This window comes from Aspergillus karnatakaensis (genome assembly GCF_047715665.1).
Source record: "Aspergillus karnatakaensis strain CBS 102800 unplaced genomic scaffold BJY04scaffold_4, whole genome shotgun sequence".
Lineage (NCBI taxonomy): Eukaryota > Fungi > Ascomycota > Eurotiomycetes > Eurotiales > Aspergillaceae > Aspergillus > Aspergillus karnatakaensis.
This window is the reverse complement of record NW_027395716.1, coordinates 382117-397766: the sequence shown is the minus strand read 5'-3', so window position 1 is coordinate 397766 and position 15650 is coordinate 382117. Positions and strand designations below refer to the sequence as shown.

General features: G+C 51.0%; 7 protein-coding genes across 7 annotated transcripts; 4 read left to right on the top strand and 3 right to left on the bottom strand.

The window, feature by feature from the left end:
- Positions 1–8: 8 nt before the first annotated feature.
- BJY04DRAFT_213701 (major facilitator superfamily domain-containing protein) lies at positions 9–2098 on the top strand (the record flags this gene model as incomplete). Its single annotated transcript, XM_073714995.1, has 10 exons — positions 9–245; positions 301–473; positions 530–792; positions 842–1007; positions 1074–1284; positions 1333–1399; positions 1447–1649; positions 1715–1750; positions 1819–2021; positions 2083–2098. The coding sequence occupies 10 exons, from the start codon at positions 9–11 to the stop codon at positions 2096–2098; spliced, it is 1575 nt and encodes a 524-aa protein (XP_073575983.1).
- Positions 2099–4487: 2389 nt separating this feature from the next.
- Positions 4488–5040, top strand: BJY04DRAFT_178572 (uncharacterized protein). The gene is made up of 2 exons (XM_073709762.1): positions 4488–4670; positions 4732–5040. The coding sequence occupies exon 2, from the start codon at positions 4785–4787 to the stop codon at positions 4986–4988; it is 204 nt and encodes a 67-aa protein (XP_073575982.1). The 5' UTR covers positions 4488–4670; positions 4732–4784; the 3' UTR covers positions 4989–5040.
- A 3130-nt stretch (positions 5041–8170) lies between these two features.
- BJY04DRAFT_178571 (uncharacterized protein) lies at positions 8171–10368 on the top strand. Its single transcript, XM_073709761.1, has 5 exons — positions 8171–9176; positions 9252–9407; positions 9501–9653; positions 9772–9894; positions 10014–10368. Exons 1-5 carry the CDS (start codon positions 8680–8682, stop codon positions 10252–10254), a joined length of 1170 nt encoding a protein of 389 aa, XP_073575980.1. The 5' UTR covers positions 8171–8679; the 3' UTR covers positions 10255–10368.
- Positions 8370–8799, top strand: BJY04DRAFT_99261 (uncharacterized protein). The gene is made up of 2 exons (XM_073721435.1): positions 8370–8673; positions 8744–8799. Exon 1 carries the CDS (start codon positions 8452–8454, stop codon positions 8632–8634), a length of 183 nt encoding a protein of 60 aa, XP_073575981.1. The 5' UTR covers positions 8370–8451; the 3' UTR covers positions 8635–8673; positions 8744–8799.
- A 135-nt stretch (positions 10369–10503) lies between the features above and the next one.
- On the bottom strand, positions 10504–11277 carry BJY04DRAFT_213698 (putative NlpC/P60-like cell-wall peptidase; the record flags this gene model as incomplete). The annotated part of the gene is made up of 1 exon (XM_073714994.1): positions 10504–11277. The coding sequence occupies one exon, from the start codon at positions 11275–11277 to the stop codon at positions 10504–10506; it is 774 nt and encodes a 257-aa protein (XP_073575979.1).
- Positions 11278–12228: 951 nt separating this feature from the next.
- On the bottom strand, positions 12229–13371 carry BJY04DRAFT_178568 (uncharacterized protein). Its single transcript, XM_073709760.1, has 2 exons — positions 12634–13371; positions 12229–12561 (listed from the first exon to the last, which is right to left on the bottom strand). The coding sequence occupies exons 1-2, from the start codon at positions 13312–13314 to the stop codon at positions 12391–12393; spliced, it is 852 nt and encodes a 283-aa protein (XP_073575978.1). The 5' UTR covers positions 13315–13371; the 3' UTR covers positions 12229–12390.
- Positions 13372–13429: 58 nt separating this feature from the next.
- On the bottom strand, positions 13430–15591 carry BJY04DRAFT_229307 (catalase; the record flags this gene model as incomplete). Its single annotated transcript, XM_073719039.1, has 7 exons — positions 15226–15591; positions 15036–15165; positions 14752–14986; positions 14611–14703; positions 14129–14548; positions 13984–14068; positions 13430–13908 (listed from the first exon to the last, which is right to left on the bottom strand). The coding sequence occupies exons 1-7, from the start codon at positions 15254–15256 to the stop codon at positions 13430–13432; spliced, it is 1473 nt and encodes a 490-aa protein (XP_073575977.1). The 5' UTR covers positions 15257–15591.
- Positions 15592–15650: the final 59 nt, after the last annotated feature.

Genomic DNA, 15650 nt, shown 5'->3' with positions numbered 1-15650 from the left:
TCCTCAGAATGTCTTCAAAGGGCCTCGAGGCGAGGGCCGAGCCCCAGAGCGAGAGCGACAATGAGCTCGACCATGCAGTCAAGCTTCCCGCTCAGTTCGCCGACGAGAGCTTCAAGCTCTTCTCCAAGATCCAGGTTTCTGATCCGAACCCAGAGGAGGCGAGGGCTATCCGGAATAAATGTCTCTGGCGGATCCTACCTTTTCTATGCATAGGGTACCATCTCATGTACGTTGATAAGCAAACGGTAAGTGGCAGGATCATCGGACATGCATCGGCCTTCGGCGTTAACAGATGCATAGCTGGGAAGTTCGGCGATTCTAGGTATCATGGATGATGCGAACCTCAACTCTAACCAGTATAACTGGCTCTCGTCAATCTTTTACTTCGGGTACCTGCTTGCCGAATGGCCGCAGAATTGGGCGTTGCAGCGGTTTCCTGTTGGGAAGTGGCTTGCGGGGAATCTGATTGTCTGGTAAGCTTCCCTGCTCTAGGTAGTTACGGTAGTCGACTCTGACACGGCCACCAAAGGGGCTGCATCATACTGCTACACGCGCCTTGCAACAGCTTCGCTTCTCTTTTTGTCGTCCGCTTCCTTCTTGGTCTAGCAGAGGCATGTATCGTTCCTGCATTCCTGCTCATCATGTCGATGTTTTTTACCTACGGCGAACAGGCGGTCTTGATGCCTATCATGTGGTCGATTGGTAACGCGAGTCCGATTACGTCGGGGCTGCTATCTTACGGCGTTCTGTGGATTGAGACAGGGAGCTTTTCTCCGTGGAAATGGTTCATGGGTTAGTTGTCCCGGGTACATATTCTGAATGTCAGCTCAGTCTGGGGCAGTTATCACTGGAGTCATCACCATACTCTTCGGCGGCTTCGTCTTCCTCTTATTCCCAGACAGTCCGCTCCATGCCAGCTTCCTAACCCATGAAGAGCGCGCACAGGCGATTCTACGAATCAAGGAAAATCATTCGGGGATTGAGCAGAAAACATTCAAGAGGTACCAGTATGTTAGCCCCAATACTCAACATCCCATCAGATAATCGCGTACCAGCCTGACCATTTGATACAGGTTCATCGAAGCCATCAAGGACCCAAAAACATGGCTCTTCTTCCTCCACGCGTGGTCGCAAGAAATGGCCAACGGCATCACCAACCAGTATTCGCTTATAATCAACTCGTTCGGATTTACCGTCCTGCAAACAACACTTCTCGGAACTGTATCGGGAGCCGTTTCCTTTGTTGCTCTAGGCTCAGCAGCTATTATCCTGGCTCATACTAAAGTAATTTCTCGCCTCCATCATCCTCTGTATGGCCCACTAACGAAGTAGAATTGCCGAGCATGGATCTCCCTCATTGCATACATCCCCGCCGCACTATCAAGTATCCTGTTACTAGGTGAAGTCTTCCCACACTTATTCCACCTCCCTGCTAATTCTATCCAGCCCTCCCGTGGTCGAACCGCTGGGGCCTCATCTCCGGCATCTGGATCCGCTCTACAGCTGGTATCCCGTACGCCGTCGTGATGATCTGGGCGGCGAATGCATCAGCCGGACACACAAAGAAGACGACCGTTATTGCACTCTACCATATCGGGTACGGGCTGGGAAATATCATCTCGCCGCAGCTCTTCCGGCCTGAGTGGAAGGTTAGCCTCTCCAAGGTTCCTAGTGTTTCGGTTTATCGGATACTAACCAGAACCGTTGCCTTTAGCCACGCTATCGTCCTACATGGATCATCCTCCTAGTCGTAAGTCCTCCCGCATCTCACACACTATATCCTTGTAAGGAAGTATAAACTCTAACCGTACTCTCAAGGTCGCCGCAATCCTCCCCTCAATCATCATCATCATCCTGCGCATCCACCTAAGCAGGGAGAACAAACGGCGGGATAGACTGGAAGCCGAGAACCGGGTTGCTTCGAATGGGGTTGTTGAGACTGTGGACTCGGATGGTGGGCAGGTTACCCGGGTCGTGGATAACAGTCAGATGGATCTGACGGATAAGGAGAATTTGACCTTGTAAGTGGCTGACATTCTAGAATGTGAGAAATTCAGGGGTGGACGTGCTAATGGTTTATAGCCGCTACGTGCTCTAGATGACTTGATTGTGGACAACGCGTCGTTTGGAGACGCTGCCCGAGACGAGTACCCTAACGTCAGGGCTTAGGTAGGTCAATGCAACGCGAGAGACAATTCCAAACCGGGCAGAATATGGGGTCAGCATTTATGTGGCCTATCTTTCTCCAAAGGTGTACGCTCGATTGGACATGCGTTTATCCCATAACTAGGTAGTCCTGAAAAACGGGGCATCGCTCAGATCTTCGCAGAGCATAATAGATAGATAGCGCAAGGCCAATGCGCTAGCCCCCGGAGTAGCCTTGCGAAGCTAGAGAATAACGATAAAAGGTTGCGCCTTTATCCGAGGTCATGGAATACTTGCATCTACGCGCCCGTTCTCATCGCCTAGCTAGAAGAATTCGAGGATGCTACCATACCTTCACCCAGTGGTACCCTCTCGCCTCGCCTATGTCTAGAAGAGTAGATAAATATAGACCATTGACCATGTATCTAGTACAATTGCGGTAAAAGCTCGCCCGAACAAATATTCAAACACGAGGACACCGCCGCTTAACCCCTGGCATTGCACGGCAGAGTCCACCTACAAGTGTTGAGAATGGCCACCCCTACCCGTTGCCAAGGGGCTTTCTCGTGTTGTATCTTTGTAGGAGCATTAGGCAAATAGACTGCGTTCACTGGAAGGGGCCGATACGCGGGTTGATGATCCGAGGTCGTATCCCGGGCTCGTATTTGTTGCATTTGTAGCACACGCTGTTGCACTGTGGGGTAGACGATCATTTCGCAACATCATCAAGCGCGGAGAACAAAGCAGATTCGGAAACAGTGTCCGCTGAATACGAGGGCTGGCTTGGGTTGTTTCGGTTCGCATAGTGAAGCGAAGTATAAGTATCGATCATCGATCCGTTTCGGCGACGTTTACTTCCGGAGCATTCTTCTCTGATTCTTTGCTTTTACGTCTTATCCTATCTTCGAATTCACTCGACAAGTCTAGAAAAATGCGTCTCTCTTATATCCTTACCGCCGCTGTGGCCACCCTCGCTGTCGCGAGCCCGCTTACGAGCCCTGTCGAGGAGGGAGATCTTGTTGCGACGAACGCTGCTGCTGTACGTATCTACTTTACACGGTATGCTAATTGTTACTAACATTATACTTGGGCTCCAGTGTGTAAGTATCAAAATGGACAATTTTCAGGGGAGGTAAACTCACGGGAGGTTCACCACAGATTAAGCACAAGGTGAGTTTGAGTTGACAGCTGGGTAGAGCTGAGATGCTAATAATGTCAATAGAAAGTAAGAGCGAAGGACGCATACCATCGACGTTGACAAGCGGCTGTTGTAGCTGACGTTACTTTGCGATATCTAATAGACTGTTCGCCCCCTACTTCTGACTTTATGTATTATACGCGACTAACGTTATCCAGTGTGTGAGTGCCTAATCTCTCCGGTCCTGACATCTAATCCTTGGGAGGGCTGACCAAGGTCTGAATACAAGGATGTGAGTGTTCTAGCCTCGTAGGTATAGGCTGAGAGCTAAAAACATACAACAGCCTCCAAAAGGAAAGAAAGTAAGTCGGCTTGCTTATGGTTCCTTTGTTCTCTAAGGCAAGCGATAAGCAGTTATGTATGATATTAATGGATATTCTGCAGTGTGTAAGTGCTCAAGGGTCTATTACATTGGGAACTCCCCAGGCGGTGCTAAGGCCATCTTGGTAGTGTGTAAGTGATTCACAGATGACCAGGCCAAGATAGCATGACTTGACATCTAACAAACTATGTCGCGAAACTAAGTCGGTAAGTTTTCGTTTCCCGCCTGAGGGTGGCTTCACACTGACCATCGATTAGGGTTTGGTGAGCATTCCACAACTATATCTAGGAACCAGTGACATGCATCAAGGTTGCTGATCCTAAATGTGACGGTAGTATGTATGTACAAACTTTGTATCTGACCTGTTTAAGTCGAGCTATCTGAATGAACTAACAGGCAATAGTGTGTAAGTTGAGCCTCGTGCCATCGTCCTGTATGCCGCTACTACCATTGGCGAGTATCTCACAGCATTCATCTCTAGAACGTAAGTATCCCTACAATCCTACCCTCGTTCTAGATTTCAAGCAGTTAACTGTTACCCAGAAAGGAGGTGTAAGTTTCCGGTTCTGCTGAATCTTATATTGCTGGATGTATGATTAACAAAGTGATGGAAAACATCTATAGCTGGTGAGTAACCCACGTCTGGATCGTGACCTTTGTGAAACTGGTGGCTGATGACTGGGATAGATTGGTGCCTTCGTGAGTACCCCTTTTACGAGCGAGGCCTTCTGATCGGCAAGCAAGCTCATGCACCGTTGAAATAGCCGGTATGTTGTCCTTTACCTTTGAAAATTGAACCCATCTGTGACTAACACTCCAACAGGGTGTAAGTCGTCCTGACTGCCATTCTTTATCACGGCTGGTGGCTAACCAAGTGCGCGCGACGTGACAATAGATCGTAAGTACAGTTTAATCGCCTCAGGCGCCGAAAGCTAACTCATTGGAGTGCCTCAAATTGTAATCGAACACCACATCCCGTCCCACAGGCACCAGGGGCCGGTAAATGTATGTCACGTCCTACGCTTTGATGGCGCTGCCAGTTCTCTAACCACGACTCTTTATATAGTGCAAGTCCGGACCGAATTCCGCAATGTGTCAAGTCGCGGTTATTGCAAGGAAATGGCTGTCGGGGAAAATGATATAGTGACATTGTCAATAGTGCATTGTTATATGCCACTTGGATATCATGCCTTGGTATGGGTTTTGGTCCTCGCGCCGAGGTTTTCCTATACTATGATGCGAATGCAGAGGCAAGTTTTCACAATTATGCAAATACGTAAAGTGATGTTGTCAAAGATACATGTTCCATCCGGCATATCATGATATCTGCACAACAGCCTGAATCTCGGTATTTGCGCAGGAGCTGTGTTTCAGGCGAACGGCACTTGGGATGCCGAAGAAGGGCCTCGGGACAAGCGCGTCGAACATGGAATATATGTTTCAGGCTCTGTAGTCGTATCTATTACCTGCGTCATACCATAACCCCGAGCCAGTGGAAAGCCTTAGCTCTACACTCTCCCCACACTCTGCACGGAATGATCTGCATCTAACCCCACAGTGCTCTTTCTCGGAACCATGAGACATCAATATCACAGACCAATTCTGTCTCATCGGCACTCGTCGGCTTTCCACCGGCATTTGTGCAGTTATACAACTATAAAGTATTCCTCACTTTATCCCTTCTCCGTTCGCCAAAACCACAATAGCCTCAATCACAACACCACCAAACTACCTCCTCCTCAAAATGAAGTCCCTCTCCCCATTGATCGCCACCACCCTCCTTGCATCCTTATCCCACGCCCAATCCCCCAACGGCCCCGGAAGCGGCCCATACCCAGCAGCACGCCCCCCCACCCCCCCTTACGTAGCAACTCCCATCTAACCAACTCTCCCAGGAATACTCCCTGGACCCAGCCCTCCGCACCCACACAATCTACAAACCCCTCACCCTCCCCCCCTCCATCCCTCTCCCCGTCCTAATTTGGGGCAACGGCGCCTGCGTCAACAACGGCACGCGCTTCTCAAACCTCCTCACCAACATCGCCTCCTACGGCTACATCGCAATTGCATCCGGTCCCCCCAATGGTCGCGGAACAACAGACGCGCAGCTCATGCGCGATGCAATCGACTGGATAGTCGATAAGGCGGGAGAAGACGGGTACGAGACGGTCGACACAACCAAGATCGCAGTTGCGGGGCAGAGCTGTGGCGGCCTGGAAGCTTATGAGTTGAGAGACGACAGCAGGGTAAAGGGACTGGGGATTTTTAATTCGGGGTTCTTTGATTTTCGATTGCCGATTCCCGGGTTTGAGAGGCCTGAGACAATTAGAGAGGTGAGGAAGCCGGTGTTTTGGTTTTTGGGGGGGGAGGGGGATATTGCTTATGAGAATGTATGTTTTCCTCCCTATTTGTTTGGGCTGGCTCTTAGCCTGGTTTGACGTATTGCAGGGGATGAGGGATTATGCGGGTCTGCAGGGTCAGCCGAAGTGGGTGGGCAATTACCCTGTTGGTCATCTTGGGACGTATGCGGCGCCTGATGCGGGCGAGTTTGGCGTTGCGGCTGTGAAGTGGGTGGACTTTCTGCTGAAGGGGGATGAGGAGGCGAAGGCGTGGTTTTTGGAGGGTGGTGCAGAGGGAGATGGGTGGGAGGAGACGGCCAGTGAGGGCTTGCAGGGCTTGTGAAGTGGCTTCAAGCCTCGTTTAAGCTATGATAGTTGTGTTCTGTCCATATCTGATAACATTGCTGTTGGCCTATCGCGGTATATATCGCTTTTCAGCTGCATAACTCGAGGCCTGATCAAGCTTAGAGCGATGTTGGCGAATACGAGAGTAACTGCATATCGCCTGGTCTAGGAAGAGGTTTGCTCAACAGAGTAAAGTGAGATGAAAAAGCTCGTGTTCGGGACCATCTTAGAGGTGATTGTGCTACCTGATAAGCAAAAACAGCGCGCGATATTATTTCCTAACAAGGCTAGTGTCAGACTCTTGGACCTGAGTAGCAGGCTGCAATAATCAAGACTCAAACCCCTTCTCGCTCGGATATCTCCCTTTCTATCTCATCACAACTATATCCTCTGCTCAGGATCCTGAGATCACTCTCCATGCCGTCCACTAGAGCAGTCGGTCCGCTAGATGGACGAAGAACCGTGACCCGCTGCGTCCACTGTGCGAAGCGGCGCATCAAGGTATGTCTCCACTTCCGAGGTTAAATAATCACTAGGACATGGCTAATGCTCCTTAGTGCGATAGTCGCTTGCCGTGTAAGCAGTGCACTGCGAGAAACATACCATGTGAGCCACAGCGTCGATCAGGAAATACAGTGGTGGTGTTCGTCCAAGGGATGCAGTCTGAGGTCACTGTGGGAAAGAGGGCGATACTCAACGAGGACAATGTTAAATCCAAAACTAGTGCTTGCTTCCTCCGAAGCAATCCTACAGACTTGAATGCCCTCTATTTGAGCCAATTTGTGGCTTTCTTTCAAAAGACTGCATTGACCGCAAACTTCCCGGCAATGATGCCGGAGATTCTTTCCCTCCTACCTACCTCAGATGTCTTACATCATGCAGCAGCCGCCCTGGGTGCTTTGGAAGCAGCCCGCCTTGATCCAGGGCGCTTACCATCCGGGCTGACAGCGCCCCGGATGGCTGCTGTGGGCTCCTACCAGACATCATTGGCTGCTTTGCAGTCGTGTTTGAGCGAGAAGAATGTGGCTGGAAGGGATGATGTTTTATGGACAACTGTGTTCTTGGGTTTGTTTGAGGTATACCTTCCAAGAACAAGTATCCGTCGGGTTCATTGCTGACAGTCTTCTCAGCTATTCTCAGACCATTCTGGTCAAAGCTGGATACGACACCTCTCCGGGACCGCCAAGATGCTCCAACTAGCAGGGCCAAGCATTACCATGTCTCCTCTGCGAAAGGGTTTTTTTGATTTATTCCGTGTCCTCGAAGCGAGTAGAGCATTGATCTATAACGAGGGAACTATACTTTCTGAGGAGCCGTGGGTTGGGCTTCAAAAGGAGCTCGCGGCACACAATACCCACTGGGAACCTTTAGAGGGAATTTTATCCCTCATGATCGAGACATCTGCGTTCAGTAAGCGGTACGTTACGCCGGATGAGGACGCTACATCTTCACCGCAGTTACGCTAATACAGGCTCATAGATCATACGCTACTATGCAGAATATTCCAGAGAAGGACCGCCCTAGGAACACCGCAGCAACACTCATTGCAGCCGAAGGCCTCAGACTCCAAACAGAACTCTACACCTGGCATACCGAAGCCCTCTTGCATCTTTCTCAGAATACGACGGACGACTACTTCTCCCTCTCTCTGGTCTACTACCATGCCCTGATTATCTTTCTCTCCGGAAACTTCGATCACTATACCTACTGGGACAACATCCCTTCCCCTATCTTGTCCCGGGTGGAAGTGTTCGAGCATGTTGCGGATATCATCGATATCGCAGAGCAGCTTCTCTATCGTTCCAAACTCCCTAACGTGATGCTGTTCTTTCCGCTGGGTGTTGCTGGCGCTCGAGCGAGAGTCAATGACCACCGAGCCAGGATTGTGGGCTTAATGAACAGTCTGATCAGTGACGGGTCCGTAGTCGCGGATCGGGTGAAGTGCAAGATGATTGAAAGGTGGGAGGAAGAGGATGGTAGGGTGTTGCTTTTGGAATGAGTTTCGCCTTTGGACATTACCAGTGATATTGCGCTCTACTGGCTAGACCGGAAACAGGAGAAATTTGCGCGCTGTCTCTACCTTGGCGCCTGTATTCTGGGCCATGATAGGCTCCATACAATTGGTGCCTGAAGCGTGCAGACATGGTGTGTACCTGGCCTGCTGCTCATTGGTGATATCTGCAGCCCTCAGCCTCTTAGGGCTTAGAGCCCCTTGGCTACTGGCTGGGCGCAATCTAACCTTCATGGAGGATACAGTGGAGGAGCTAGTCACAGCCAGTTTATAACCGGATCATCGCCCCGTGAAATTAACATTCCTGCCGCCAGTAAGCATGACCCGCACACTGTCGCTACACCTCTTCTGTGTGGCCCTAGCCATTGTCTCATCCCTTACAGGCGCTCGAACACAGCTCTGCAGAGGCAACGATAGTCTGCCCTATCTATACCAATACCACATCAACTCTCAAGATCAACTGGACTTTCTAGCGCAGAACTGTACAGAGATTGACGCGACGATCTATATCGACGGCAACTATTCGGGGGGATTTATCCTGCACAATGTTACCAATATCACAGCCTCGCTTTCAATGGCACATTACGGTGGAGTCACTCCGCCAGGATACATCGCGCCGTCCATCGAATTTCCAGACCTGATCAGCGCGCTTGACCTCTCCTTTTATGATATTCCTGCGCTACGAAAATTATCGCTCCCGAAACTCGAGCGCGTTAAAACATTGTCACTAATGACAACAGGCGAGACACCTGGGCGTTTGGAATTTCCAGTCCTACACAATGCCTCTCGCATCTTGCTACGTGGTAATCTGCAAGGGTAGGTATCGGGTTAATCATACCACAAACCTATCTTCTGCAGATCAACCTGTTGTTACTGACGCTCCTGCTGCAGAGTTTCCTTTCCCTCTCTCAAAAACGTGTCTGATGACCTCACTATATGCAATACCATTAACTGTGAGATAATGGAGGACACGAATACAACAATGGACATCGCCCTCCCGGTCCTCGAGACAGCAAACAATGTGCGCATATCTGGCAGGGCATCAAGGTAACCTTACCAACCATTTCCTTCACCAGAATATGCCTACCCGTCTACCCACTCCGCCAGTTAGTCTTCTAATCCCTATCTCTTGATCAACAGTCTGGCAGCCCCCGAGTTAGCGACGCTCGCACCAACCAGAGAAACCAACTCCCCTAGCATCGCCATCGGACTCAAAGGCAACGCGGTGCCCATCAGCCTTCCAAAGCTGACTACTCTCGGCAGTCGAAGTTCATTCCAAGGCAATTTTTCTTCGTATGTCCTCCACCTCTCCCATCGGTCTCTGGCTCGCCACATGATATGAAACTAGACGCAGTAAAACCTCCATCCGACGTACAGTAGTATACTAATTCCACCACCGTTTAAACTCTAGCCTCTCCCTCCATTCCCTCGTCAATACATCCTGGCTCTCCATCCGGTCCGAGTCAAATCTAGACATCAACCTGCCAGTCGAAAACGCAGGCGGCTGGTCATCGTTTTCGGGGCCAATCAGGAAGTATGGCCTCTCCTTTGTGGTTTTTTTTTTTTTTCCCCTCCGTTTCCTTGCCCTAAAATTATCCGGACCTAGCTCATGAATCTGGTTTCCAACCTTCGCTAATTACCGTTTTTTGACAGCATATCCTTCCCGAATTTACGGGACTTTGATGAGATCCTCGTCGACACAAGCTTGGAGTTTGATTGTGAGGCGTTCCAGGAGGGGTTAGAGAATCAGGTAAATGGAACGATTCCGATCAATCGCACGTACACGTGGGGACGGAGGGTCACTTGTCAGAGTGATGCAGCGATGGTGAAAACAATAGGGAGTGGAATTGTTGGGATTGTTGCCCCGGTTGTGGCTCTGCTGAGCTGGGTATAAGCTATTTTTGATACCATATATCCTTGATACTACTTAGATACCTGTTTATAGTGGATGCCTGTACATATCAGATCAGAATAGAGGCATAGTCCAAACTATATACAGCACCTGCAGCGTCGCCCGGCTACTCATCTCCCAGCCACCTGCAACAACTCTCATCAACCCCTTCAAGCGAAAATACACACAAGAAACCCCCCATAGAACCACACAATCCCATCCATCACAAACCATTCCACCAAACCACCCCGCTCACTCCTCCTTAACCTTCACATACTTATACGGCTTCGCCGTAAACCCTCCAACCTTAAACCCCTTCTCCCTCTTATACGGCTCACACCCATACGTCCCCCGACACTCGAGCGTATGAAACTCCTCCTTAGAGCTATCCACCCACCCCGTGAAAATAACCACATGCCCCGCCGCACCCCCCGTGCCAGCGCCCAACGTGCCCACGAAATCCCCCGCCTGGATCTCCCCCCAGGTAATCGCCTCCGCAACATCCCCCAGATTCACAGTCCCGTACCCAGGCGCCCACGCATGCAGCGCCATCGACACAAACCCGGAGCAGTCGGTGCGGTAGTTCCGCCCCTGGGCGTCCGGATACTCTGCCTCCATGGAGTAGGGAATGCCGCGGTCCGTCCAGTATTTTCCTCTTTTGAGGATTTCAGAGCGGGTGATGGAGCCTTGGTAGGAGGAATCTCCGCTAGAGCCACCGTCACCGCCGGAGTCGGAGTCGTCAGGGCAGGCGTCGGTGACCATTCCCGTGGTGCCGGTTTTCACATAGTAGTCGGTGACGTAGCACCCGTCGGTGGTCTTGGACCAGAGGGAGGTGCCGAGGACGGTTTCGCCGTGGGTTTGGCATTCGAGGGACACGTCGGTGCCCTTTGCGTAGGTTGTTACGACGTCGGAGGTGGTGGAGGGGGAAGAGCGGCAGTTGACGTTGTTGCCAGAGATCGGGTAGGCAGTTGCGAGGGTGGTTATGGCTGCGAGGGCCAGTGAGAGGGAGAGGGGTTTGAGATGCATGGTTGGTGCAGGCAGGGATGGGAGAAATGGGTTGAGAAGTGTTCTGTGTGTTTGTTTTGGATGCTGCTGTTGCTGTTGCTGTTGCTGTTGCTTTTGTGAGAGATGGGTATGATATCGGCTGGCAGGATGGTGCCTTTTATGATTTTGGAGTAGCACATAGAACGCTCGCTTGGTCCATTTTGGTATTCTTCCTTGGACGGGTACGGCGATCTTCACCACCTTGTCGCTGATCGTGGTAGTATTCCCCTCGTAATCTGGGTTTGCATGCTCGCATTGTGTCATGATACGAGGGAGACATTGTTGATCTTCAAATGCTGTACTCCACATACTACGCTGGCTCGCAGAATGCAGTTGATTCGGGACTGTATGCGCAGATCGCTCGCTAAGTGCGTATAACCGACCAATCCCGTCCGAAACGTGCCACAGTTCGAGGTCCTATTTAAGGATCATGCATTATGATGATCTACGTTCAATATCTGGGTCGAATACGATCTGTGGCGAGAGTTCAAGATACGGGCGCCAAAAATAGCCGTTGCGCTTCATGATACGAGGAACATGGGCGATCTTCTGTTTCAAACATTGACAAGGGATGCACGGGAATAATCATGGTGCAGCAGAATGAGATGTTCGATGAGGAGACGCTATGACTGAAATCCAAGAGTCGTTACTTGGAGCGCATCATCTACGACCCTGCGCTTTGCCGAGATCATGCTACGGTGAGTACTAAACGGAAACCACCTTTCTTTCCTGGGGTTATTAATAGCTTATGATTAAGCTCCTGGCATTTTTTTTTACTGTCGAGGCGTGTTGAGATCCGCAACACTGTGGACTGATCTTGTGGTGGAAAGACTCGGAACGCGTGCTACTTCTACTAGCAAGGGAAGTATTCCAAGTGGTAAAGGGACGTTAGATAGGAAACCCCACAGCTTCAAGGCTGCTCCCATGGGATCTTCCGTGTATTACATTCAGAGCTTCGACAGCCTGGGATTACCAGAGGACGCTGATGTGCCTACTTGTTCGTGTCTATCGACAGCGCCTGCCTAGTATCTCCGTCTTAAACTACTCTAGCGCGTGAAAGGTTCAAGGGAAACGCCATCCAGATGCGAAGCATTATTATGACGGCAAGTTCACCGATCTATGGCCCCTATCGCTACACAACTCAAACAACTCCTGCTCCGAGGTGATGTTAAATTGTTCAAGATCCGCATGAAGAAAGGTATCAAAGTCGAAACGCTGAAGAAGCTCGTTTGCAGTATCGTTTGCTTCAGGAAAGTCCGGAGGTGTCTGTTCGAATCTTCAGTCAGCCCTCATTATTGAACTGGGCAGTCAGGAAACAGAACAGAGAGGAATATTTACCCACGGTCCATTGATAACGATCATTTCCGTCGGCCTTAAAGAGGCCCTTGGCTGTGACTCGGTCTGTGTTGAGCTTGTTCTGTCGCTGAAGATTGATTCGGATTCGCTGATTGCGTCTGAGTCTGTGTCCTCTTCGTTGAGAATCACCAGCTCCGGATGAGGAAGCGAATGCTGGGTAATATTGAAGGGGTCGCTGGGTGTGGTTTTAGGGTCCGTTGCCGAGGCGGTCGTGTCTGTCCTGCGCGCATTGTTCTGCAATGGATCGCTGCGGCGTCGCAGTTGACGTTGGGAATTCGAAGGGCCAGTGTCCGCCATATCGCCTTGTTGTATCCCCTCGCGGATGCAACGAGATTTTCGCGAGAACTCGCTTTGAAATAGACATTCGCCGTCATCGAGATCCGATAACCTTCTCTTTCCCATGGCCGAGGTGGAGCCGTGCGGATCTGCGGTCCGATCGCCCGCTGCGTCGCGTTGATCAGACATCGTGGTTCGCTGGCTGAGCTGCCCGAGCGTGGACAGGAAGCGTCCTGTCGATAAGGCCAGTATTGTGGGTGATTGTCGCAGCAATCCAGTCGAGTAATGATACGGTGAATGGTTATGTGTTAAAAGGATGCATGGTGAGGAGAGAGGAGAGAGGAGAGGTGACCTCGACTCGGCTCCCCACGTGCGGGGATTATGCATGCAGCTTTGTCATCTTTATGTATGCATTCACAACTCCACCATGTGCCTTCTCACTCTTCTTCATTCTGTCGAGGAAATGTTGTACATTAAGATTGAAACATAATCTAATATAATCCTACAACCTCGCCACCTCCCTCAACCGGCCCTCCAACCCCCTCGCAATCTCCCCATCAACCCGTCCAAACAAAGCCACCACCTTCTCAACCAACCACCCAGGACACCCACTCAAACTCTCCACCACATTCCCCACAAATAGCCTCTTCTCATCAGCATCGAACACCCTCCTCCACAGCTCTCTCGGCTGCACAAAGTCCTCCTCCGTGACCGCAATCTCATTAAGGCCCAGAACACCCCCACTCCTCAACCAATCGTTATGCCGCACGTCTTGGACTGCTGCACTACGTACACCAGGGGAAATACTGCTGCGCACGTAGTTGGGGAGACCGCCGTAGTTGGCTGTTATCGTGCCGGCGCCGTCACGCTCAAAGGGATGGAAGACCGGGCACCGGGGTCGGTTGGGTGGGAGGTGCGGGTAGTTTACGCCCAGGCGGTAGCGTTGGGCGTCAGGGTAGGCGTACATGCGAGCTTGGAGCACTGTAGCGTCATTATATATCAGTATGTGAGTGCTTTTGGTGGGATGGTGCTAGTGCAAAGGCAAAGACAACGTACTAGGATCCGGTGATGCCGCGATACCAGGGACCATGTTCGAGGGGGAGAAGGCAGCTTGCTCGATCTCGGCGAAGTAGTTCTCTGGCTGTTGTAGAGACTCGTTAGCCTTTGCTTTCGCAAGTAACATTGTAAAGTGTGACCATACGTTCTTATTCAAAGTCATCCGCCCAACCTCAATCAACGGAAACTCCCCGAACGGCCAGACCTTGGTGATGTCAAACACCCTCAATCCATTCTTCTCCGCCTGCTGTAAAGTCATGACTTGGATATACAGCTTCCAGGTCGGATACTCGCCCCTGTTGATCGCATTCCATAGATCTGCGTTGTGGAAGTCCGCGTTTAGGCCTGTGAGCTGCTGTGCTTCCTTGGGCGTGAGATTCGCAACACCCTTCTCGGGCCGGAAGTGGAATTTGCAGTAGTTTTGCGTCCCGTCGGGGGCGACCAGCTTGAATGTGTGTACGCCGAAGCCTGTCAGCCGGCGGATTGAGGCGGGGAGACCACGGGAGCCGAAGAGGTGCATGAGTGCGTGCACGCTTTCGGGCTGGTTGGTGTGGAAATCCCAGAACTAGGAGCTGTGAGTAAGAGCTTATAGTAAGGGGAGGGGGAGGGAGAGGTAGAGGGACGTACCATGCTCATGTCTGGGCGGTTGGTGGCGGGGTTCTTCTTGTGGCTGCGGTTCAGTGAGGGGAAGCGGATGGGGTCGCGGACGAAGAAGACGGGCTGGATATCGAGTCAGTAAGAGAAGCATCCAACTGGTGAGCGACATACAATGTGGTTTCCGACAATATCGTGGTTGCCCTCCTCGGTGAAGAACTTGACCGAGTATCCGCGGACATCGCGAACAGTGTCGGCGCTGCCCTTCTCTCCACCTGTGGTGCTAAGACGGAAGAGGAGAGGTGTTTTCTTGCCGACGCCATTGAGGAATTTGGCTGTTGTTAGATGCGAAATGTCGTTGGTGACTTCGAATTCACCCCAGGCGCCTGCTGCTTTCGCGTGGACTACCCTATTGCCGGATCAGTGCTTGTCATCGCATGACACTTAAGCTAACGAACCTCTCAGGAATACGCTCGCGATTAAAGTGAGCCAGGGTTTCTAGAAGAGCAGTGTCTCCTAGGGTCAACAAACCTCCACCACCGGCAGTGGGGAGTGTAATGCTAACGGCAGGGTCCACGACGGGTTGCCCTATGTTGAAGATGGTTAGTGAAACACTGTACCCCTATCTCCTTAGCGGTTGCGACTTACCTTCAGCCAATGTAAAAATAGGGTTTGACATGTTGAGGAATTAACTTGTATGTAGAAGTGAGGTTGCGAGGCAGTTGCTGTCTTGAAAAAGGGCGCAAACGGGCAGCTATATTTATGAGAACATCTACGAAGAGAGTAGACATTGCTGTCAACTTCAATGACGATACTTGATGCCGAATATCCGTACAGCGATCTGCTGCCTTGAGCTGAGGTTGTTGTTCTTCGTCTTGGAGACGGTGTCTGAACGCCCCGAATCTCCAAGAATAAGGTCGCACCAGCCCCTCATGAGGGGAATAGCTGCATGAATCAGCACTTACTTCCTTTTGATATGTAGACTAACTGGATTCAGAAGCAAATGCAGCGTCGATCATTGGCTGCAGGGAGAACAAGCTGACTGTTAGTGCGGCAGGGCTGAAAGCCGAGCA

Bases quoted from the DNA above. Each gene is read 5' to 3' on its own strand.
- BJY04DRAFT_178572 (XM_073709762.1), top strand. From the start codon at position 4,785: ATGGCTGTCGGGGAAAATGATATAGTGACATTGTCAATAGTGCATTGT.
- BJY04DRAFT_99261 (XM_073721435.1), top strand. From the start codon at position 8,452: ATGATAGGCTCCATACAATTGGTGCCTGAAGCGTGCAGACATGGTGTG.
- BJY04DRAFT_178571 (XM_073709761.1), top strand. From the start codon at position 8,680: ATGACCCGCACACTGTCGCTACACCTCTTCTGTGTGGCCCTAGCCATT. The intron at 9,408-9,500 runs GTAACCTTACCA...CTTGATCAACAG, and splicing joins ATATCTGGCAGGGCATCAAG to TCTGGCAGCCCCCGAGTTAG. The intron at 9,895-10,013 runs GTATGGCCTCTC...GTTTTTTGACAG, and splicing joins TTTTCGGGGCCAATCAGGAA to CATATCCTTCCCGAATTTAC.
- BJY04DRAFT_178568 (XM_073709760.1), bottom strand. From the start codon at position 13,314: ATGCATAATCCCCGCACGTGGGGAGCCGAGTCGAGGTCACCTCTCCTC. The intron at 12,562-12,633 runs GTAAATATTCCT...AGATTCGAACAG, and splicing joins TCGTTATCAATGGACCGTGG to ACACCTCCGGACTTTCCTGA.